The sequence below is a fragment of the Salvelinus alpinus genome, chromosome 8 (assembly GCF_045679555.1).
Source record: "Salvelinus alpinus chromosome 8, SLU_Salpinus.1, whole genome shotgun sequence".
Lineage (NCBI taxonomy): Eukaryota > Metazoa > Chordata > Actinopteri > Salmoniformes > Salmonidae > Salvelinus > Salvelinus alpinus.
Genome location: NC_092093.1, coordinates 69,320,222 through 69,344,332, shown reverse-complemented (window position 1 = coordinate 69,344,332; position 24,111 = coordinate 69,320,222). Strand labels below are relative to the sequence as shown.

The window sequence follows — 24,111 nt, the reverse complement described above, 5'->3', positions numbered from 1 at the left end:
GGAAAGGAAATGCAAATGTATGTTTTTCAGTGTACCAGTATCAGTACACACACACACACACACACACACACACACACACACACACACACACACACACACACACACACAATTTGACGTTTGGAGAAACTTTTAAATTTGACGTTTGGAGAAATGTGGACAAACGTTGAAATTTTAAGTCAAATTGTTAAAACCGTGAGATCTTGTCACACACACACACACACACACACACACACACACACACACACACACACACACACACACACACACACACACACACACACACACACACACACACACACACACACACACACACACACACACACACACACACACACACACACACACACACACACAAACAAGAGACTGACAAGAGAGAGGAAGAGGAGCATTGCCTGTCTTTCTTGTCTTATTTCTTCCTGCTTCAATTGTGCCAAAATAAGGGCTCCTGTCCACTTTTACTGTCCTCCCCATCACCCAGTCCTCCCCATCACCCATTCCCCCCATCCCTGCCCTGTCCTCCCTCTGTCTCTCTCTCTGTCTGGTTGTGTTCCAGTGATGTTTTGCCCTGTCTGTCAGGTTGATTGGGGAGATGTTCTGAGTAGCACTGGCTGTATAGTCTACTCCAGACCAGGACAGACTGATTATATAAGGCTACTGCATCACATACAGTAGAGCCTCTTATACACTACTACTAGCTAGGTATTTATATTACAATGGTACTTCTGCTTCAACAATGCATTGGGATCTAGCACCCCATCTAACACACACTGTGAATCTCTTAAGAAGAGTGGAGCGTAGTGCCTATCTATTTATCTTTCATTTTGTGTGTGCGTGTGTGTGTGCGTGTGTGTGTGCATTTGTTTATGTAAGCCACTGTCTCAGATAGCCGTTTTCCTGCAGTGTATTTATACCACTATGGGCCTCCGGATGAATATTTAACGTATGGAGATGTGTCACCTGGTACAGAGGGATCAGGCTATATCTGCACACCGACATTACAGCAGAGTCTCCCTCAATGCTGAAACCCTAAGACAACCAGAGGGTTGTGCTGCGTCCCAAATGGCACCCTATTCCCTATATAGTGCATTACTTTTGATCAGAGCACTAGGACAAAAATAGTTCACTAAATAGGGAATAGGATGCCATTTGGATGCCACTCAGGATGCCACTCAGGGTGTTTGGTTTAAGACTTTAGTCTAGTGAACTAATGACTGCAGGTTTTAAACAGCATAATCCATTCCATGTTTGATGAATCAGTTATTCTGGCCTTCTGTTAAGGCCAGGCACCACACCCTAATAGGGTAAATGTTTCCCCTTAATCAGATCACAATCAGCTTTCACCAGTTGAATGTGGACACAAAAATAATAATTTAAAAAATATATAAATGTTTATGAAATATTGTATTAATATGATAAATAGGTGATACAGTTGAAGTCGGAAGTTTACATAAGCTTAGGTTGGAGTCATTTAAACTTGTTTTTCAACCACTCCACAAATGTCTTGTTAACAAATATAGTTTTGGCAAGTCGGTTAGGACATCTACTTTGTGCATGACACAAGTAATTTTTCCAACAATTGTTTACAGACAGATTATTTCACTTATAGTTCACTGTATCACAATTCCAGTGGGTCAGAAGTTTACATACACTAAGTTGACTGTGCCTTTAAACAGCTTGGAAAATTCCAGAAAATGATGTAATGGCTTTAGAAGCTTCTGATAGGCTAATTGACATAATTTGAGTCAATTGGAGGTGTACCTGTGGATGTATTTCAATACTTACCTTCAAACTCACTGCCTCTTTGCTTGAAATCATGGGAAAATCAAAAGAAATCAGCCAAGACCTCAGAAAAAATATTGTAAACCTCCACAAGTCTGGTTCATCCTTGGGAGCAATTTCCAAACGCCTGAAGGTACCATGTTCATCTGTACAAACAATAGTACGCAAGTATAAATACCATGGGACCACGCAGCCGTCATACCGCTCAGGAAGGAGACGCGTTCTGTCTCCTAGAGATTAACGTACTTTGGTGCAAAAAGTGCAAATCAATCCCAGAACAACAGCAAAGGACCTTGTGAAGATGCTGGAGGAAACAGGTACAAAAGTATCTATATCCACAGTAAAACGAGTCATATATCGACATAACCTGAAAGGCCGCTCAGCAAGGAAGTTGCCACTGCTCCAAAACCGCCATAAAAAAGCCAGACTACGGTTTCCAACTGCACATGAGGACAAAGATCATACTTTTTGGAGAAATGTCCTCTGGTCTGATGAAACAAAAATAGAACTGTTTGGCCATAATGACCATCGTTATGTTTGGAGGAAAAAGGGGGAGGCTTGCAAGTCGAAGAACACCATTCCAACCGTGAAGCATGGGGGTGGCAGCATCATGTTGTGGGTGTGCTTTGCTGCAGGAGGGACTGGTGCACTTCACAAAATAGATGGCATCATGAGGCAGGAAAATTATGTGGATATATTGAAGCAACATCTTAAGACATCAGTCAGGAAGTTAAAGCTTTGTCGCAAATGCATCTTCCAAATGGACAATGACCCCAAGCATACTTCCAAAGTTGTGGCAAAATGGCTTAAGGACAGCAAAGTCAAGGTAGTGGAGTGGCCATCACAAAGCCCTGACCTCAATCCTATAGAAAATTTGTGGGCAGAACTGAAAAAGCGTGTGCGAGCAAGGAGGCCTACAAAACTGACTCAGTTACACCAGCTCAGTCAGGAGGAATGGGCCAAAATTCACCCAACATTGTGGGAAGCTTGTGGAAGGCTATCCAAAACGTTTGACCCAAGTTAAACAATTTAAAGGCAATGCTACCAAATACTAAATGAGTGTATGTAAACTTATGATCCACTGGGAATGTGATGAAAGAAATAAAAGCTGAAATAAATCATTCTCTCTACTATTATTCTGACATTTCATATTCTTAAAATTAAGTGGTGATCCTAACTGACCTAAGACAGGGAATATTTACTAGGATTAAATGTCAGGAATTGTGAAAAACTGAGTTTAAATGTAATTGGCTAAGGTGTATTTAAACTTCCGACTTCATCTGAATCTCATTAAATATCTGAATATTTCAGGTACAAACATTTAATTTCAAAAGAAAATGTCATAAAGAATAGTGATGTGTGTCACGTTCGTCGTAATGTGGAAGAGAGGAGGACCAAGGCGCAGCGGGATAAGAATACATTCTTCTATTTATTTAACGAAACCAAGAACACTTAAACAAACTATACAAAACAACAAACGAACATGAAGCTATATATTAAACAAGTGCAGACACAGGCAACTTACATATAGACAATAACCCACGAAATCCCTAAAGAATATGGCTGCCTAAATATGGTTCCCAATCAGAGACAATGATAAACAGCTGCCTCTAATTGAGAACCAATCTAGGCAACCATAGACATACAAACACCTAGACTAGTAAACACCCCATAAACATACAAAACCCCTAGACAAGACAAAACACATAAATCCCCCATGTCACATCCTGACCTAACCAAAATAATAAAGAAAACAAAGATAACTAAGGCCAGGGCGTGACAGTGTGACACCATATTGAGTCTGGAGAATACCTCTAAGGATTACCACACAACATTTGGTGAATGCAGATGCTTCTGAAGCTGAGAGAAATTAATTGGCGTGTGGGATGAGTCTGAACTTCGGGAAAAGTCAATTAAAGACAAGTACACTGAATTAAGACTACCAAACACCTATTTAGACCCAGTCACCATCTCTTCAAAGTAAGTTACTACATATAGTCCAATTTGTAAAATTTTCTATGAAATTGGCTTTTACATGTGTTTCAATATAGTGAGATTTGAAATAATGGATGTATGTCCATTTAAAAGTGGTTACAATTCATGACATTTTTATGACGGTATGATAAACTAACGGAAATATACATTTTCATCAACTTTTTGACATTTTTATTTAGACTTTTTGAAAATACGAATTATTAATGGTCCAAAATACGCCAAAATCTCAAAATGGATAAGTAGATGCAAAAATGTCATTCTAAAAGAGTCACTGTAATCAGTAGACACGCTTTGGCTTATTAGGGAGGGAAAATACAGCCTGGAGCCAGGAGCTGCCTGAGGAAGGTGTGTGTGTGTGTGTGTATGTGTGTGTGTGTGTGTGTGTGTGTGTGTGTGTGTGTGTGTGTGTGTGTGTGTGTGTGTGTGTGTGTGTGTGTGTGTGTGTGTGTGTGTGTGTGTGTGTGTGTGTGTGTGCACAGTTAAACGAGGGCCTACTGCAAGCGAGCCTCAGCGTGTGTGTGTGTGTGGTTCACCTTTAGAGACATATTCATGGTGACTGTCATTAGCATAAGGGGAAGGAGCTCAGAGGAGTAGAAACATATGCTGTGCTGCTGTCTCTGAGGATCTAGAGGAATACATTAGATAACTCTGTCTGTTGTGTTGGGATAGGATCACTGTGACTTGGTGAAAAATGCATGATGTGATAGTGGAATCCAACTTGACCGGATATCATCTGTGGCAGTGTTATAGGTTCTAACTTTTAGAAATGTCTATCTTAAGAAGATGTAGAGAGAAATGATGTGGTGATAAGGTAGAATAGTAATTTCCTGTCTTTTACAACCCCCCCTTCTCTCTCTCTCTCTCTCTCTCTCTCTCTCTCTCTCTCTCTCTCTCTCTCTCTCTCTCTCTCTCTCTCTCTCTCTCTCTCTCTCTCTCTCTCTGTCTGTCTGTCTGTCTGTCTGTCTGTCTGTCTGTCTGTCTGTCTGTCTGTCTGTCTGTCTGTCTGTCTGTCTGTCTGTCTGTCTGTCTGTCTGTCTGTCTGTCTGTCTGTCTGTCTGTCTGTCTCCCTCTGTCTCTTTACTCCCCCCTCTCTGTCTCTTCTTTCTCCTCACTCCTCTATCACTCTCTTTAATCTCTCTCTCTTTACGCTCTCTCTTTCTCCCTCCAGGTGACATCTAGTCGTGCGGCCCAGCAGCAGCAGGCAGGGGGAGGGGGAGGTAGTGGAGGAGACTCCTTCTCTCAGAGCCATGGCAGTGCCTTTCATCTGCCTGATGCACAGCTTCCCACAATCGGTATACTGTATTTCTGCATTATATACATACAATACCAGTACACATCTACATTATATACAGTGGGGAGAACAAGTATTTGATACACTGCCGATTTTGCAGGTTTTCCTACTTACAAAGCATTTAGAGGTCTGTAATTTTTATCATAGGTACACTTCAACTGTGAGAGACGGAATCTAAAACAAAAATCCAGAAAATCACATTGTATGATTTTTAAGTAATTAATTTGCATTTTATTGCATGACATAAGTATTTGATACATCAGAAAAGCAGAACTTAATATTTGGTACAGAAACCTTTGTTTGCAATTACAGAGACCATACGTTTCCTGTAGTTCTTGACCAGGTTTGCACACACTGCAGCAGGGATTTTGGCCCACTCCTCCATACAGACCTTCTCCAGATCCTTCAGGTTTCGGGGCTGTTGTTGGGCAATACGGACTTTCAGCTCCCTCCAAAGATTTTCTATTGGGTTCAGGTCTTGAGACTGGCTAGGCCACTCCAGGACCTTGAGATGCTTCTTACGGAGCCACTCCTTAGTTGCCCTGGCTGTGTGTTTCGGGTCGTTGTCATGCTGGAAGACCCAGCCACGACCCATCTTCAATGTTCTTACTGAGGGAAGGAGGTTGTTGGCCAAGATCTCGCGATACATGGCCCCATCCATCCTCCCCTCAATACGGTGCAGTCGTCCTGTCCCCTTTGCAGAAAAGCATCCCCAAAGAATGATGTTTCCACCTCCATGCTTCACGGTTGGGATGGTGTTCTTGGGGTTGTACTCATCCTTCTTCTTCCTCCAAACACGGCGAGTGGAGTTTAGACCAAAACGCTCTATTTTTGTTGGTCATTGGCAAACTTCAGACGGGCCTGGACATGCGCTGGCTTGAGCAGGGGGACCTTGCGTGCACTGCAGGATTTTAATCCATGACGGCGTAGTGTGTTACTAATGGTTTTCTTTGAGACTGTGGTCCCAGCTCTCTTCAGGTCATTGACCAGGTCCTGCCGTGTAGTTCTGGGCTGATCCCTCACCTTCCTCATGATCATTGATGCCCCACGAGGTGAGATCTTGCATAGAGCCCCAGACCGAGGGTGATTGACCGTCATCTTGAACTTCTTCCATTTTCTAATAATTGCGCCAACAGTTGTTGCCTTCTCACCAAGCTGCTTGCCTATTGTCCTGTAGCCCATCCCAGCCTTGTGCAGGTCTACAATTTTAGCCCTGATGTCCTTACACAGCTCTCTGGTCTTGGCCATTGTGGAGAGGTTGGAGTCTGTTTGATTGAGTGTGTGGACAGGTGTCTTTTATACAGGTAACGAGTTCAAACAGGTGCAGTTAATACAGGTAATGAGTGGAGAACAGGAGGGCTTCTTAAAGAAAAACTAACAGGTCTGTGATAGCCGGAATTCTTACTGGTTGGTAGGTGATCAAAATGCAAATTAATTACTTAAAAATCATACAATGTGATTTTCTGGATTTTTGTTTTAGATTCCGTCTCTCACAGTTGAAGTGTACCTATGATAAAAAATTACAGACCTCTACATGCTTTGTAAGTAGGAAAACCTGCAAAATCGGCAGTGTATCAAATACTTGTTCTCCCCACTGTAAATACAATATACTGTATACATAACATTGTATAGACAGAATTTAGAGAGAGAGATAATGTCCTTAAAGAGACCAGGAATCACACATGCCATCCAATCTTTTTAGCTTTTGTTAGAAATGATTGTTTTATTATACAGTACATACCATTATACATGAAGAGAAATGAGACAGAGATAATACCATTAAAGGTACTACACATGGCATCCAATCCTTTCAGCTTCGGTTAGAAATTGCCCTTAGGCACAGATCTAGCAACAGCTTAGGGAAAGTGCTAAACTGGTATTAGATCAGCATCTAGAGGACTAACGTTCTTCAACCTTGTTATAACCCCTGTTCCATCTGATCCCAGGTCACTACTACTCCAGTTCCACCCTGCCTGCCCAGCGTGTGAGTTCCCCTCTGACCGGAGGTGGAGGTGGAGGGTCTGGTTCTCCCAGCAAGCTGCAGCGCCTGGGCTCAGCCTCAGACACACCGGGCTACGCTACCACCCAGCGCCTACCTTCCTCCTCCTTATCCTCACCCAACAAACAGTCCCCAGCCAACCGACTCGCCAAGTCCTACAGGTAGGGCCATTTCATTGGTTGGTTTGGAAGAAGAACGAGGTTAAACCTACAATTGAAAACATTTAAAATGATCACCATAACCAAACAAGTTGTTCTGCTTACAGCACCACTGGTGCCGTGACAACAACAGGGTCTCCGCTGAGGGTGGGCTCTCCACCCAACTCCATAGCAACAGTTGCCGGGGGAGGGGCTAGCGCTTCATCATCCCCACTACACCTGGTGTGTATTGAAACACAGATATTCAGTGCATGGTACTGCACATTATTCTTAAGCAACATTCTCTAGAATAAAGATAATCATGTCTGTTCTACACAATGTGTTTCTATGTGAATCCCTAGATGAGTTCGGGCATAGGGAGCTACGCTACTCTGTCTCCTAAAAGACTGGCTGCTCACCACGCCTCCGACCAGTACAAGATATCCCATGAGCTCTATGCTACCGCTACGCTACAGAGGCCTGGCAGTCTGGCAGGTAAGACGTACAAACATATGCGCACAGCAACGCGCCTCTCAAAGTGAATCCCTCCATGTATGCAATGCAAACACTGAATATTTTTCCTCTGCTGTTATTTACTCTTCTGTATGGAGTTAAGTGAGTCCTTGGCCTAGAGTTGGTCTTTACCTTGTTATGTGGTCTGACTGTTGTCCTCGGTGAGTAAGTTGTTGACTGTTATCTTTGAGTTAGAGTTACTCAGTGGTAATAACTGTCTGTCAGGTTACTAACATCTTATCTCTTATTGATCCCAATAACAGACCCGTGGCTCTGCAGTAATGAGTGGTTGTGCTCTGCAGTGTGTGCGTGTGTGTGTGGGTATGTAGGTGTGTGTGTTGAATAAGCTGTGTGTTTGTTGAATGTCATCTGAAGGTTCAGTGCTTCTGAAGACTGCAATCAGCCTCTTATACAGCTGAGTCGTGATGCTTCAAGGGCTTTTTGTGTGGAGAGAGAATAGAACACAGGCCAGGGTTGTGCTCTATATTACACTTAGAGAGAGTTTTGGAGACATTACTGAATACAAATACTGAAAGATGTCCTTAGCTAGTGTCAGGTCCTTGAAAATTCCATCAATTCTAAAGATTAAATTAAATTGTTTTCTAAGAATTGTGAAGTGCTACTTCTTCCTTAGAAACAAGACAGGATGTTGAAGATCGTTGACAGTGTACATCTGAAACGCTGCTAGCTATAACATGAATGCAACACTGAATGTTTGCTAGCTACTTGTTTAATAATAATAACGTATTTATTCATCTTTGACATTGAGCACAAACATCAAAGTGAAAACGTTAATGACTTTGTTATAGAATGAGTTAAATCCTCAAGAGTAACAGGCTAAAGCAATACTTAGTAGTGGTGTTGCATTGTGGTTTTATGATCATATTTACATAATACTTTTACATAATACTTTATAATAATATAGTCCATGTTTCCTTTTTAGCACACAAACAGGAGGTTCAGAGCTGAACACAGGCAGCAGGGGGCTTGGGCTGGTTTTGCATATTCCTTTTATTTTCTTTAATCATTATAACATTTTTCTGACTGTATCAAATTTCAAGTTTCATAGTGTCATGGGAGGCCAGCTCCCTCCCTCTCTCTTTCCATCCCTCCATCCTAACAGTTGAGCACTTTGATATGGGGAGCCTGAGCAGTGACTCAGTAAGTCTCCATGAGACATCAAAGAAGGGAGGGAAGAGAGCCGGAGAGGAGAGGAGGATGACAAGGATGAGACAGGCGACGGAGTGTGTCCATCATTCTAATTAGTGCTCCTCTCTTCTTGGTTCCCTCCATCCTTCTTTCCTTTCTGTCCATATTCAAACCCTCATTTTGGTAAACAACCATCAGTAGTGTTAAAGGGAGGCAGCTTCCTTCTCTTCATTATTACTACTCTAGATAAAATCACATGTTATTTGTCACGTGCTCAGAATACAACAGGTGTTGTACCTTACAGTGATACGCTTACTTACAACAGGTGTTTCACCTTACAGTGAAACGCTTACTTACAACAGGTGTTTCACCTTACAGTGAAACGCTTACTTACAAGCCCTTAACCAACAACACAATAAAACAATAAAACAAGATTAACGAGGCTATATACAGTTGTACCGGTATCGAGTCAATGTGCAGGGGTACAGGTTAGCCGAGGTAATTTGTACATGCAGGTAGGGGTAAAGTGACTATGCAAGTAGCAGTAGTGTAAAAACAAAGGGGGTGGGGGGGTGTAAATGTAAATAGTCTGGTGGTCATTTGATTAATTGTTCAGCAGTCTTATTGCTTGGGGGTAGAAGCTGTTAATAAGCCTTTTGGACCTAGACTTGGTGCTCCGGTACCGCTTGCCGTGCGGTAGCAGAGAGAACAGTCTATGACTTGGGTGACTGGAGTCTTTGACATTTTTTGGGGCCTCTGACACCGCCTAGTATATAGGTCCTGGATGGCAGGAAGCTTGGCCCCAGTGATGTACTGGGCCATACGCACTACCCTTAGTAGCGCCTTACGGTCAGATGCCGAGCAGTTGCCATACCAGGCGGTGATGCAACCGGTCAGGATGCTCTCGACAGTGCAGCTGTAGAACTTTTTGAGGGTCTAATGACCCATGCCAAATATTTTATTTTATTATTAGCTCTCTCTGTCTCTGTCTCTCTCTCTCTGTCTCTCTCGGTCTCTGTCTCTGTCTCTTGCTCTTTCACTCCCCTCTCCCCCTTCCTTCTTCCTCCCAGGGAGGCCCTGCCTTACATTTGTTATGCAGTGTAATGAACAAGCGCTCAGTGAGGAAAAGTCAGAGGTGTCTGTGTTCGGGAATCCTGCCAAAAAAGGGGGAAACGCGTGCACACACACACACACACACACACACACACACACACACACACACACACACACACACACACACACACACACACACACACACACACACACACACACACACACACACACACACACACACACACACACACACACACACACACACACACACAAAGGACTGAGGAAAATGCATTTTGAATCTTATTATTTTATGGCTGATGCTAGACAATATGCTCTATAAAGATTACATAACAACTCTGTCCTCCCTACACAGTAGCATGGTAAAATACCGTCTACCACTGCAGATCAGCACAATATACAGTACCAGTCAAAAGTTTGGACACACCTACTCATTCAAGGGTTTTTCTTTATTTTTACTGTTTTCTACATTTTAGAATAATAGTGAAGACATCAAAACTGTGAAATAACACACATGGAATCATGTAGTAACCAAAAAAGTAGTTAAACAAATCAAAATATATTGTATAATTTAGATTCTGCAAAGTAGCCACCCTTTGCCTTGATGACAGCTTTGCACACGCTTGGCATTCTCTCAACCAGCTTCAACTGGAATGGTTTTCCAACAGTCTTGAAGGAGTTCCCACATATGCTGAACACTTGTTGGCTGCTGTTCCTTCACTCTGCGGTCCGACTCATCCCAAACCATCTCAATTGGGTTGAGGTCGGGTGAATGTGGAGGCCAGGTCATCTGATGCAGCACTCCATCACTCTCCTTCTTGGTAAAATAGCCCTTACACAGCCTGGAGTTGTGTTGGGTCATTGTCCTGTTGAAAAACAAATCATAATCCCACTAAGCGCAAACCAGATGGGATGGCTTATCGCTGCAGAATGCTGTGGTAGCCATGCTGGTTAAGTGTGCCTTGAATTCTAAATAATTCACTGACGGTGTCACCAGCAAAGCACCCCCACACCAACACACCTCCTCCTCCATGCTTCACGTTGGGAATTACACATGGAGAGATCATCCGTTCACCTACTCTGCGTCTCACAAAGAAACGGCGTTTGGAACCAAAAATCTCAAATTTGGACTCATCAGACCAAAGGACAGGCTTCCCCCGATCGAATATCCATTGCTCATGTTTCTTGGCCCAAGCAAGTCTCTTCTTATTATGGGTGTCCTTCAGTAGTGGGTTCTTTGCAGCAATTCGACCATGAAGTCCTGATTCACGCAGTCTCCTCTGAACAGATGATGTTGAGATGTGTCTGTTACTTGAACTCTGTGAAGCATTTATTTAGGCTGCAATATGAGGCTGGTAACTCTAATGAACTTATCCTCTGCAGCAGAGGTAACTCTGGGTCTTCCTTTCCTGTGGCGGTCATCATGAGAGCCAGTTTCATCACAGCGCTTGATGGTTTTTGCGACTGCACCTGAAGAAACTTTCTAAATTCTTGACATTTTCCAGATTGACTGACCTTCATGGCTTAAAATAATGATGGACGGTTGTTTCTCTTTGCTTATTTGAGCTGTTCTTGCAATAATATGGACTTGGTCTTTTACCAAATAGGGCTATCTTCTGTATACCACCCCTACTTTGTCACAACACAACTGATTGGCTCAAACACATTATGAAGGAAATAAATTCCACAAATTAACTTTTAACAAGGCATACCTGTTAATTGAAATGCATTCCAGGTGACTACCTCATGAAGCTGTGATCCAAGATGGCGTAGCAGTCGGATGTGTGTTGTGTTTGCCTTTGTCTTCTCCTGTGTCTTATCCTGTGTAAATAATCATTTTTTCCCAATTTTTTTCTCATATACATTTTAATCTCACTTTCTGTCTACCAACTAAATATACTTTCCTGCAACCCGCCTCACCCAATGTGGTACGGATCTGCTATTTTTATTCCTTATGACTGGAACCTCCGTCAGGAGCTAGCCAACTAACTAGCTACTAGTCTTTGTTAGCCACGGATAGCAGTCTTCACATTTAGCTCGGACACCGCCAGCTTTAGCTCGGACAATACATGCCAGTCTGCACAGAGCGATATCAACCCAGAGCATATCGGACTGCTTCTCTCTACCACATCACCGGATTTCTGCCGCTCTGGATCATTACACCGGATTATCATAGCTAGCTAGCTGCTACCGAATGGCTACTGTTAGCTAACGCCTCTGTCCCAAAGCAAGCACCAGTTAGCCTTGATCTAGCCTCGAGCTAGGCCTATATACCAGCTAATTCTAGGACTACAATACCTCTTTTGCCAATTGGCCTGGAACCTTTATTGTCGACACAGAGCCCCACTGATCCCCCTGATGTGGTCTCAACAGGCTTTTCCGTTGCGATGTCGCTGAAGACCCATCTTCTTGCCCCAGCCTACTAGCTTTCTAAACACTGTGTCTCCCGCTCGACTAGCGTAGTACTGACTACTGAACGGCTCCCTGACTCACCTATTGCTGTTCTTTGCACCCTATGATCACTCAGCTACACAGCTGATGCCCCCTGGACTGTTTCAATTACATGGTACCTAATTGTGTTTATCTGTCGGCCCCGGCCTCGAACTCAGGTCCTGTATGTACCTAACTGACCCGCTCTGCCCATTCATCTCCATTTACCCGTTGTTGTCTTAGCTCTCCCGATCTCCCGATCAACACCTGCTTTCTGCCTCTCTCTAATGTCAACATGCCTCTCTCTAATGTCAATATGCCTTGTCTACTGCTGTCTCGGCTAGTTCTTATTGTTTTATTTCACTGTAGAGCCCTCAGTCCCGCTCACCTTGCCTTAGATAGCTCTTTTGTCCCACCCCCCACACATGCGGAGACCTCACCTGGCTTAACTGGTGCCACCAGAGACGAAACCTTTCTCATCGTCACTCAACGCCTACGTTTACCTACACTGTACTCACATCCTACCATACCCTTGTCTGTACATTATGCCCTGAACCTATTCTACCACGCCCAGAAATCTTCTCCTTTTATTCTCTGTTCCCAACGCACGAGACGACCAGTTCTTATAGCCTTTAGCCGTATCCTACTCCTCCTCTCTTACTCTGGTGATGTAGAGGTTAACCCAGGCCCTGTAGACCCCAGTACCACACCTATTCCCCAGGCGCTATCATTTGTTGACTTCTGTAACCGTAAAAGCCTTGGTTTCATGCATGTTAACATCAGAAGCCTCCTCCCTAAGTTTGTTTTACTAACTGCTTTAGCACACTCCGCCAACCCTGATGACCTAGCCGTGTCTGAATCCTGGCTTACGAATGCCACCAAAAATTCTGAAATTTCCATCCCCAACTACAACATTTTCATTTACAACAAGGTAGAACTGCCAAATGGAGCGAAGTCGCAAACTACTGCAGAGATAGCCTACAGAGTTCTGTCATGCTATCCAGGTCTGTGCCCAAACAGTTCTAGCTTCTACTTTTAAAAATCCATCTTTCCAGAAATAAGTATCTGTCTGTTGCCGCTTGTTATAGACCCCCCTCAGCCCCCAGCTGTGCCCTGGATACTTATGTGAATTGATTGCCCCCCATTTATCTTCAGAGTTCGTTCTGTTAGGTGACCTAAACTGGGATATGGTTAACCTCTCTGGGACGCTTGCGTCCCACTTGGCCAATAGCCAGGGAAAATGTAGAGCGCCAAATTCAAAAAAATGATATAAAATCAAACTTTCATTAAATCACACATGTAAGATACCAAATTAAAGCTACACTCGTTGTGAATCGAGCCAACATGTCAGATTTCAAAAAGGCTTTTCGGCGAAAGCATAAGATGCTATTATCTGATGATAGCACAACAGTAAACAAAGAGAGTGTAGCATATTTCAACCCTGCAGGCGCAACACAATACGCAGAAATAAAATATAAATCATGCCTTACCTTTGACGAGCTTCTTTTGTTGGCACTCCAATATGTCCCATAAACATCACAAATGGTCCTTTTGTTCGACTAATTCCGTCCATATATATCCAAATTGTCCATTTATTTGTAGCGTTTGATCCAGAAAAAAACAGCTTCCAATTTGCGCAACGTCACTACAAAATATCAAAAAAAAATTCTCTAAACTTTGCCAAAACATTTCAAACTACTTTTGTAATACAACTTTAGGTATTTTTAAACGTTAATAATCGATCAAATTGAAGACGGGTCTATCTGTTTTCAATACAGGAGGACAACAAACTAACGCTACATTTCTAGTCTTGCGCAACTCTCAAACAGTACACATAACGTTACACTGATTCCAGATGGCCGTACTTCTTCATTGCACAAAGGAATAACCTCAACCAATTTCCAACGACTGGTGACATCCAGTGGAAGCGGTAGGAACTGCAAACATGTTGATTAGAAATCTAGTATCCCAATGAAAACTCATTGAACAGACAGTGACCTAAAAATAGAAATATTCTGAATGGTTAGTCCTCAGGGTTTTGCCTGCTACATAAGTTCTGTTATACTCACATACATGATTCAAACAGTTTTAGAAACTTCAGAGTGTTTTCTATCCAAATCTACTAATAATATGCATATCTTATATTCTGGGGATGAGTAGAAGGAAGTTGAAATTGGGCATGCTATTTATCCAAAAGTGAAAATGCTGCCCCCTATCCTAGAGAAGTTAACACCCCGGCCGTCCTACAATCTAAGCTAGATGCCCTCAATCTCACACAAATCATCAAGGAACCTACCAGGTACAACCCCAAATCCGTAAACACGGGCACCCTCATAGACGTCATCCTGACCAACCTGCCCTCTAAATACACCTCTGCTTTCTTCAACCAGGATCTCAGCAATCACTGCCTCATTGCAATCTGTCCGTAATGGGTCAGCGGTGAAACGATCACCCCTCATCACTGTCAAACGCTCCCTAAAACACTTATGCGAGCAGGCCTTTCTAATCGACCTGGCCCGGGTATCCTGGAAGGATATTGACCTCATCCCGTCAGTAGAGATACCTGGTTATTCTTTAAAAGTGCTTTCCTCACCATCTTAAATAAGCATGCCCCATTCAAAAAATGTAGAACTAAGAACAGATATAGCCCTTGGTTCACTCCAGACTTCACTGCCCTTGACCAGCACAAAAACATCCTGTGGCCTACTGCATTAGCATCGAATAGCCTCCGCGATATGCAACTTTTCAGGGAAGTTATATACACACTCAGTTAGGAAAGCAAAGGATAGCTTTTTCAAACAGAAATTTGCAATCTGTAGCACAAATTCCAAAAAGTTTTGGGACACTGTAAAGTCCATGGAGAATAAGAGCACCTCCTCTCAGCTGCCCACTGCACTGAGGCTAGGAAACACTGCCACCACCAATAAATCCATGATAATCGAGAATTTCAATAAGCATTTTTCTACGGCTGGCCATGCTTTCTACCTGGCTACCCCTACCCCAGCCAACATCTCTGCACCCCCCGCAGCAATTTGCCAAAGCCCCCCCGCTCCTCCTTCACCCAAATCCAAATAGCTGATGTTCGGAAAGAGCTGCAAAACCTTGACCCCTACAAATCACCTGGGCTAGACAACCTGGACCCTCTCTTTCTAAAGTTATCTGCCGCAATTGTTGCAAGCTAGTACTAGCCTGTTCAACCTCTCTTTCGTATCGTCTGAGATCCCTAAAGATTGGAAAGCTGCCGCGGTCACCTGGCCAAGGGTCGACCTGGCCATCGACCTGGCCAAGGCTTTCGACTCTGTCAATCACCACATTCTTATCAGCAGACTCAACAGCCTTGGTTTCTCAAATGACTGCCTCGCCTGGTTCACCAACTACTTCTCAGATAGATTTCAGTGTGTCAAATCACAGTGTCTATGGGAGTGCCACAGGGTTCAATTCTCGGGCCGACTCTTTTCTCTGTATATATCAATGATGTCGCTCTTGCTGCTGGTGATTCTCTGATCCACCTCTCCGCAGAAGACACCATTCTGTATACTTCTGGCCCTTCTTTGGACACTGTGTTAACAAACCTCCAGACGAGCTTCAATGCCATACAACACTCCTTCCATGGCCTCCAACTGCTCCTATTTCGCAACAAAGCCTCCTTCACTCATGCTGCTGAACATACCCTTGTAAAACTGACTATCCTACCGATCCTTGACTTCGGCGATGTAATTTACAAAATAGCCTCCAACATTCTACTTAGCACATTGTATCTAGTCTATCACAATGCCATCCATTTTGTCACCAAAGCCCCATATACTTCCCACCACTGCGACCTGTATGCTCTCGTTGGCTGGCCCTCGCTTCATATTCGTCTTCAAACCCACTGGCTCCAGTTCATCTATAAGTCTTTGCTAGGTAAAGCCCCGCCTTATCTCAGCTCACTGGTCACCATAGCAACACCCACCCGTAGCATGCGCTCCAGCAGGTATATTTCACTGGTCATCCCCAAAGCCAATTCCTCCTTTGGCCGCCTTTCCTTCCAGCTCTCTGCTGCCAATGACTGGAACGAATTGCAAAAATCACTGAAGCTGGAGACTTATATCTCCCTCACTAACTTTAAGCATCAGCTGTCAGAGCAGCTTACCGATCACTGCACCTGTACACAGCCCATCTGTAAATAGCACACCCAACTACCTCATCCCCATATTGTTGTTTATTTTTGCTCCTTTGCAACCCAGTATCTCTACTTGCACATCATCATCTGTACATCTCACTCCAGTGTTAATGGTAAATTGTAATTATTTTGCCACTATGGCCTTACCTCCCTAATCTTACTACATTTGCACACACTGTATATATATTTTTCTGTTGTGTTATTGACTGTACATTTGTTTATTCCATGTGTAACTCTGTGTTGTTGTTTATGTCGCACTTCTTTGCTTTATCTTGGCCAGGTCGCAGCTGTAAATGAGAACTTGTTCTCAACTGGCCTACCTGGTTAAATAAAGGTTAAACAAACAAATATTTAAAAAATTAAAAGCTTGTTGAGAGAATGCCAAGAGTGTGCAAAGCTGTCATCAAGGCGAAAGGTGGCCACTTTGAAGAATCTCAAATATAAAATATGTTTTGATATGTTTAACACTTTTTTAGTTACTACATGATTCCATATGTGTTATTGATGTCTTCAATGTTATTTTCCAATGCAGAAAATAGTAGAAAAGAAAAACCCTGGAATGAGTAGGTGTGTCCAAACTTTTGACTGGGTACACTATAGAAATACAGCGTTCAGGGACAATATCTCCTGTTGTTAGTACAACTGACTGTGTTCCCCTCTCTCCTCATCCCTCTCTCATCATCCCTCTCTCTTCACCACTCTCCTCATCCCTCTCTCCTCATCCCTCTCTCTTCACCACTCTCCTCATCCCTCTCTCCTCATCCCTCTCTCCTCATCCCTCTCTCTTCACCCCTCTCTCTTCACCCCTCTCTCATCATCCCTCTCTCCTCATCCCTCTCTCATCATCCCTCTCTCATCATCCCTCTTTCCTCATCCCACTTTCTTCATCACTCTCTCCTCATCCCTCTCTCATCATCCTCCTATCCTAATCCCTCTCTCATCATCCCTCTCTCATCATCCTCCTATCCTCATCCCTCTCTCCTCATCCTCCTGTCCTCATCCCTCTCTCATCATCCTCCTATCCTCATCCCTCTCTCCTCATCCCTCTCTCCTCATCCCTCTCATCTCATCCCTCTCTTCTCACTCCCTTCTCCTCTTCTCCTCTTCTTCCTCTCCTCATCTCTCTTTCCTCCTATCTCTCTCCTCATTCCCCTCTCCTTTCCTCCTCCCATTAGTTCCCTCTTCATCCGTGGATGACATTTCCTCGCGGTCCCCCATTGTAGAATACCTGCTGCACAAACACAGACATTTACGCACGTACATGCACATACTTTTTCCTCTCTTATGCTGGGGGATAGATTCTGGCTTCTCACTGTCCGGGAATGAGCCAGGGTTGTGAAGTGTGTGTGTGCGTGTAGAGTTTTCCACTACTATCCCAGTGTATACTGGACTGAAGAAGGCAGGGATAGAGAGGTGCTAGGGGAGTAGAGCAGGGTTCCCCAACCGCCCAAGTTTTCTGAGCAAATAAATACAAAACAAATATATATATTTTTTTTTCTTTATTGTTGGACATAAGACTGTAAAAACACCAGGAAATCAGCTCCAAGAGATTTTAATTTAGGATATCTGTTCCCAAAATATTCCCACACTTAATAGAGAGATATACAGTATTTGATCGTATACAAATGTAAGGAAGGTTTGAAATTATTTTTGTCAAATATTATATCTGTTTGGGCTTCTTGCAATCTATAAATTATTTGAAATAATTTTACAGCCCCCTGACCATCTGCTTAAAAAAAAGATGAATCTAGTTGATGATCCCTGCTATAGAGGTTATGGGAGTAGAGGCTGGAGGCTATGGGAGTAGAGGAGGCTAGAGAGAGACTATTGGGACAGAAGATAAGATGATTACAGAGAAAGAGAGGAGAGGAGAGGCTGGAGGCTATGGGAGTAGAGGAGGCTAGAGAGAGACTATTGGTACAGAAGCTAAGGTGATTACAGAGAAAGAGAGGAGAGGAGAGGCTGGAGGCTATGGGAGTAGAGGAGGCTAGAGAGAGACTATTGGTACAGAAGCTAAGGTGATTACAGAGAAAGCGAGGAGAGGAGAGGCTGGAGCTCTTAGGGACAATGTGTATGGAGAATTACATTTTGCTGGAGAAAAGTCAATACTCAGGGCTGATTTCTCTCTCTCTCTCCCCTCTCTCTCTCTGTCTTTCTCTCTGTCTTTCTCTCTCTTCCTCCCTCCCTTACACCCTCCCTCCCCCTCTCCAGGTTCCAGGGGTTCCTACAGTAATCAGCACAGTCACTGTGGTCCAGACCTGCGTCCCCTGGGATCCCCAGACCACCACAAAGAGCCCATCTATGAGGACAGAGTCAACCACTACCACAAAGGACCTATGAGGGGACTGGGAAACAACACTGGTAAGACTATATAATCCACCCTACAGTATTTAAACACACACACACACCTTTAATATGTATACACACTAACAAAAAGAGAAAAATTGAGATAGACACAAAGTTCTGTCTCCAGCACATACTAACCTCCAGTATTCTTCAATAGAGACTAATTTGTGTTATCTAGATGTGGGTTTAGGTATGCTGTCGAAATCCTATTACAGCATCATTCTACATGAAAATAGCCCTCTCTGTCACGCTAGGCTATATCTTCTCACAGTCATTAACCAGCCAGGCATTAATAACTATCATTACCATGTGGGTCAAATAGTGATTATGCTAAATAAGCTACTATAGATTACTTATTGTTTGGATCAATGGGTATGGTACATGAAAGATAAATAAATTGCTTGCAGTCAAAGAGCATGTCTTTAAGCCTATACGCTACGGCAGGGTGTATCCAAGCTTGTTTATTGGGCAATATGATATAACGATTTGTTTACTCTCTAAGAAGTACATTATTACATGTTTGAGGGTTTGCTACCTTGCAAACACAATTATAGCATATACAATTTACTGTTATTGCAGTAGATCAATTCTAATGCAGTCGTTTTATATCGTAAAACACACACTGGGACTCATTTGCCTTATCTTTCCCACAGCGAGACCAAAGAGTAGGAAATCTCTTAGTGAGCGGTATTGATCGATTCCTGAATTATTGGCTTGTTTAATGCAGCCGGCTACAGAACAGTGTGTTTAAAGATGGTTAGATTGACCACTGCAGGGCCTGTGTGCGGCTAATAGGGATTCAAAATGAATAAGTGATGCCTCAGTCACACACACATGTACACACACGCACAAATACACACCCGCAACACACACACACATATCTTTGTTTTGCTGTCCTTGTGGGGACCAAACAATTGATTCCCTTTCAAAATCATATTTTCCCTTAACCCTGAACCTAACCTAAGTTTGACCATAACTCCAACCTTAACCCCAAACCCCTAAACCTAACACTAAACCTAACCCCTAAACCTAACATAACAATATAGTCAGTATAACAATATAGTCAGTATAACAGTCGTATGACTTTATAGTCAGTATAACACCAGTATAACAGTATAGTCAGTATAACAGTATAGCCATTATAACACCATTATAACAGTATAGTCAGTATAACAGTATAGCCATTATAACAGTATAGTCAGTATAACAGTATAGTCATTATAACAGTATAGTCATTATAACAGTATAGTCATTATAACAGTATAGTCATTATAACAGTATTATAACAATATAGTCAGTATAACAGTATAGCCATTATAACACCATCATAACAGTATAGTCAGTATAACAATATAGGCAGTATAACAATATAGTCATTATAACAGTGTAGTCAGTATAACAATATAGTCAGTATAACAATATAGGCAGTATAACAGTATAGTCAGTATAACAATATAGGCAGTATAACAATATAGTCATTATAACAATATAGTCATTATAACAATATAGTCATTATAACAGTGTAGTCATTATAACAGTATAGTCATTATAACAATATAGTCGTTATAACAATATAGTCATTATAACAGTGTAGTCATTATAACAGTATAGTCATTATAACAATATAGTCGTTATAACAATATAGTCATTATAACAGTGTAGTCATTATAACAGTATAGTCATTATAACAATATAGTCTGTATAACAGTATAGTCAGTATAACAGTATTATAACAGTATAGTCATTATAACAGTATAGTAATTTTAACAGTATAGTCAGTATAACACTATATTCTTTATAACAGTTTAGTCCGTATAACACTATAATCTTTATAACAGTATAGTCAGTATAACAGTATAGTCTGTATAACAGTATTATAACAGTATAGTAATTTTAACAGTATAGTCAGTATAACACTATATTCTTTATAACAGTTTAGTCCGTATAACACTATAGTCTTTATAACAGTATAGTCATTATCAGTATAGTCAGTATAACAATATAGTCAGTATAACAGTTTAGTCAGTATAACAGTATAGTCAGTATAACACTATTATAACAGTATAGTCAGTATAACAGTATTATAACAGTTTTGTCAGTATAACAGTATAGTCAGTATAACACCATTATAACAGTATAGTCAGTATAACAGTATTATAACAGTTTAGTCAGTATAACAGTATAGTCATTATAACAGTATAGTCATTATAACAGTATTATAACAGTTTAGTCAGTATAACAGTATAGTCATTATAACAGTATAGTCATTATAACAGTATTATAACAGTTTAGTCAGTATAACAGTATAGTCAGTATAACAGTATAGTCATTATAACAGTATTATAACAGTTTAGTCAGTATAACAGTATAGTCATTATAACAGTATAGTCATTATAACAGTATTATAACAGTTTAGTCAGTATAACAGTATAGTCATTATAACACCATTATAACAGTATAGTCATTATAACAGTATTATAACAGTATAGTCATTATAACAGTATGGCCATTATAACACCATCATAACAGTATAGTCAGTATAACAATATAGGCAGTATAACAATATAGGCAGTATAACAATATAGTCATTATAACAGTATAGTCAGTATATAACAGTGTAGTCAGTATAACAGTATAGTCATTATAACAGTATAGTCATTATAACAGTATTATAACAGTTTAGTCAGTATAACAGTATAGTCATTATAACAGTATTATAACAGTTTAGTCAGTATAACAGTATAGTCAGTATAACAGTATAGTCAGTATAACAGTATAGTCATTATAACAGTATAGTCAGTATAACAGTATAGTCAGTATAACAGTATAGTCATTATAACAGTATAGTCAGTATACCAGTATAGTCATTATAACAGTATTATAACAATATAGTCATTATAACAGTATAGTCATTATAACAGTATTTTAACAGTTTAGTCAGTATAACAGTATAGTCAGTATACCAGTATAGTCATTATAACACCATTATAACAGTATAGTCATTATAACAGTATAGTCAGTATAACAATATAGTCAGTATAACAGTATAGTCAGTATAACAGTATAGTCATTATAACACCATTATAACAGTATAGTCATTATAACAGTATAGTCAGTATAACAATATAGTCAGTATAACAGTATAGTCATTATAACAGTATTATAACAGTTTAGTCAGTATAACAGTATAGTCAGTATAACAGTATAGTCAGTATAACAGTATAGTCATTATACCACCATTATAACAGTATAGTCATTATAACAGTATAGTCATTATAACAGTATAGTCAGTATAACAATATAGTCAGTATAACAGTATAGTCAGTATAACAGTATAGTCATTATAACAGTATTATAACAGTTTAGTCAGTATAACAGTATAGCCAGTATAACAGCATAGTCATTATAACAGTATAGTCATTATAACAGTATAGTCATTATAACAGTATAGTCATTATAACAGTATAGTCATTATAACAGTATTATAACAATATAGTCAGTATAACAGTATAGCCATTATAACACCATCATAACAGTATAGTCAGTATAACAATATAGGCAGTATAACAATATAGTCATTATAACAGTGTAGTCAGTATAACAATATAGTCAGTATAACAATATAGGCAGTATAACAGTATAGTCAGTATAACAATATAGGCAGTATAACAATATAGTCATTATAACAATATAGTCATTATAACAATATAGTCATTATAACAGTGTAGTCATTATAACAGTATAGTCATTATAACAATATAGTCGTTATAACAATATAGTCATTATAACAGTGTAGTCATTATAACAGTATAGTCATTATAACAATATAGTCTGTATAACAGTATAGTCAGTATAACAGTATTATAACAGTATAGTCATTATAACAGTATAGTCATTATAACAGTATTATAACAGTTTAGTCAGTATAACAGTATAGTCATTATAACAGTATAGTCATTATAACAGTATTATAACAGTTTAGTCAGTATAACAGTATAGTCAGTATAACAGTATAGTCATTATAACAGTATTATAACAGTTTAGTCAGTATAACAGTATAGTCATTATAACAGTATAGTCATTATAACAGTATTATAACAGTTTAGTCAGTATAACAGTATAGTCATTATAACACCATTATAACAGTATAGTCATTATAACAGTATTATAACAGTATAGTCATTATAACAGTATGGCCATTATAACACCATCATAACAGTATAGTCAGTATAACAATATAGGCAGTATAACAATATAGTCATTATAACAGTGTAGTCAGTATAACAATATAGGCAGTATAACAATATAGGCAGTATAACAATATAGTCATTATAACAGTATAGTCAGTATATAACAGTGTAGTCAGTATAACAGTATAGTCATTATAACAGTATTATAACAGTTTAGTCAGTATAACAGTATAGTCATTATAACAGTATTATAACAGTATAGTCAGTATAACAGTATTATAACAGTTTTGTCAGTATAACAGTATAGTCATTATAACAGTATTATAACAGTTTAGTCAGTATAACAGTATAGTCAGTATAACAGTATAGTCAGTATAACAGTATAGTCATTATAACACCATTATAACAGTATAGTCATTATAACAGTATAGTCATTATAACAGTATAGTCAGTATAACAATATAGTCAGTATAACAGTATAGTCAGTATAACAGTATAGTCATTATAACAGTATTATAACAGTTTAGTCAGTATAACAGTATAGCCAGTATAACAGCATAGTCATTATAACAGTATAGTCATAAGAATAAGATAAGATAAGAATCCAAGATGGCGTAGCAGTCGGACGTGTGTTTGTATTGTCCTGTATTGTCCTGTCGCGTGTAAATAGTAAATAGTAAATAGTCTTCGTATTTTTCGTATACATTTCGTATATATTTTAATTTCACTTTCCATCTAGGAACTGAATATACATTCCTACATTCCGCCTCACCCAATGTGGTACGGACCTGCTATTTTTTTATACTTTAGAACCGTAACCCCAAGCAGAAGCTAGCCAGATAACTAGCTACTAGCTAGTAGTCAGTTAGCCACTGCTGCGGTCTTCACCCTCAACTCGGACACAGCCAGCTTCAATACCGGGCCAATACCTGCCAGTCTGCAAGCGCGATATCAACCCAGAGCATATAGGACTGCTTTTTCTCTACCACATCACCGGATTCCTGATGCAAGCTCTGGACAATTACACCGTATCATCACAGCTAGCTAGC

At 40.5% G+C, this 24,111-nt stretch overlaps 1 protein-coding gene across 1 annotated transcript in view; it reads left to right on the top strand.

Annotated features, from left to right (window-relative positions):
• Positions 1–24,111, top strand: part of LOC139583600 (catenin delta-2-like) — a 400,634-nt gene that overhangs the window by 170,881 nt on the left and 205,642 nt on the right. The window contains exons 7-11 of the mRNA XM_071414857.1: positions 4,943–5,066; positions 7,012–7,225; positions 7,330–7,444; positions 7,564–7,696; positions 18,738–18,887. Coding sequence (XP_071270958.1) covers positions 4,943–5,066; positions 7,012–7,225; positions 7,330–7,444; positions 7,564–7,696; positions 18,738–18,887 — 736 coding nt within the window. The remainder of the gene's footprint in view (positions 1–4,942; positions 5,067–7,011; positions 7,226–7,329; positions 7,445–7,563; positions 7,697–18,737; positions 18,888–24,111) is intronic.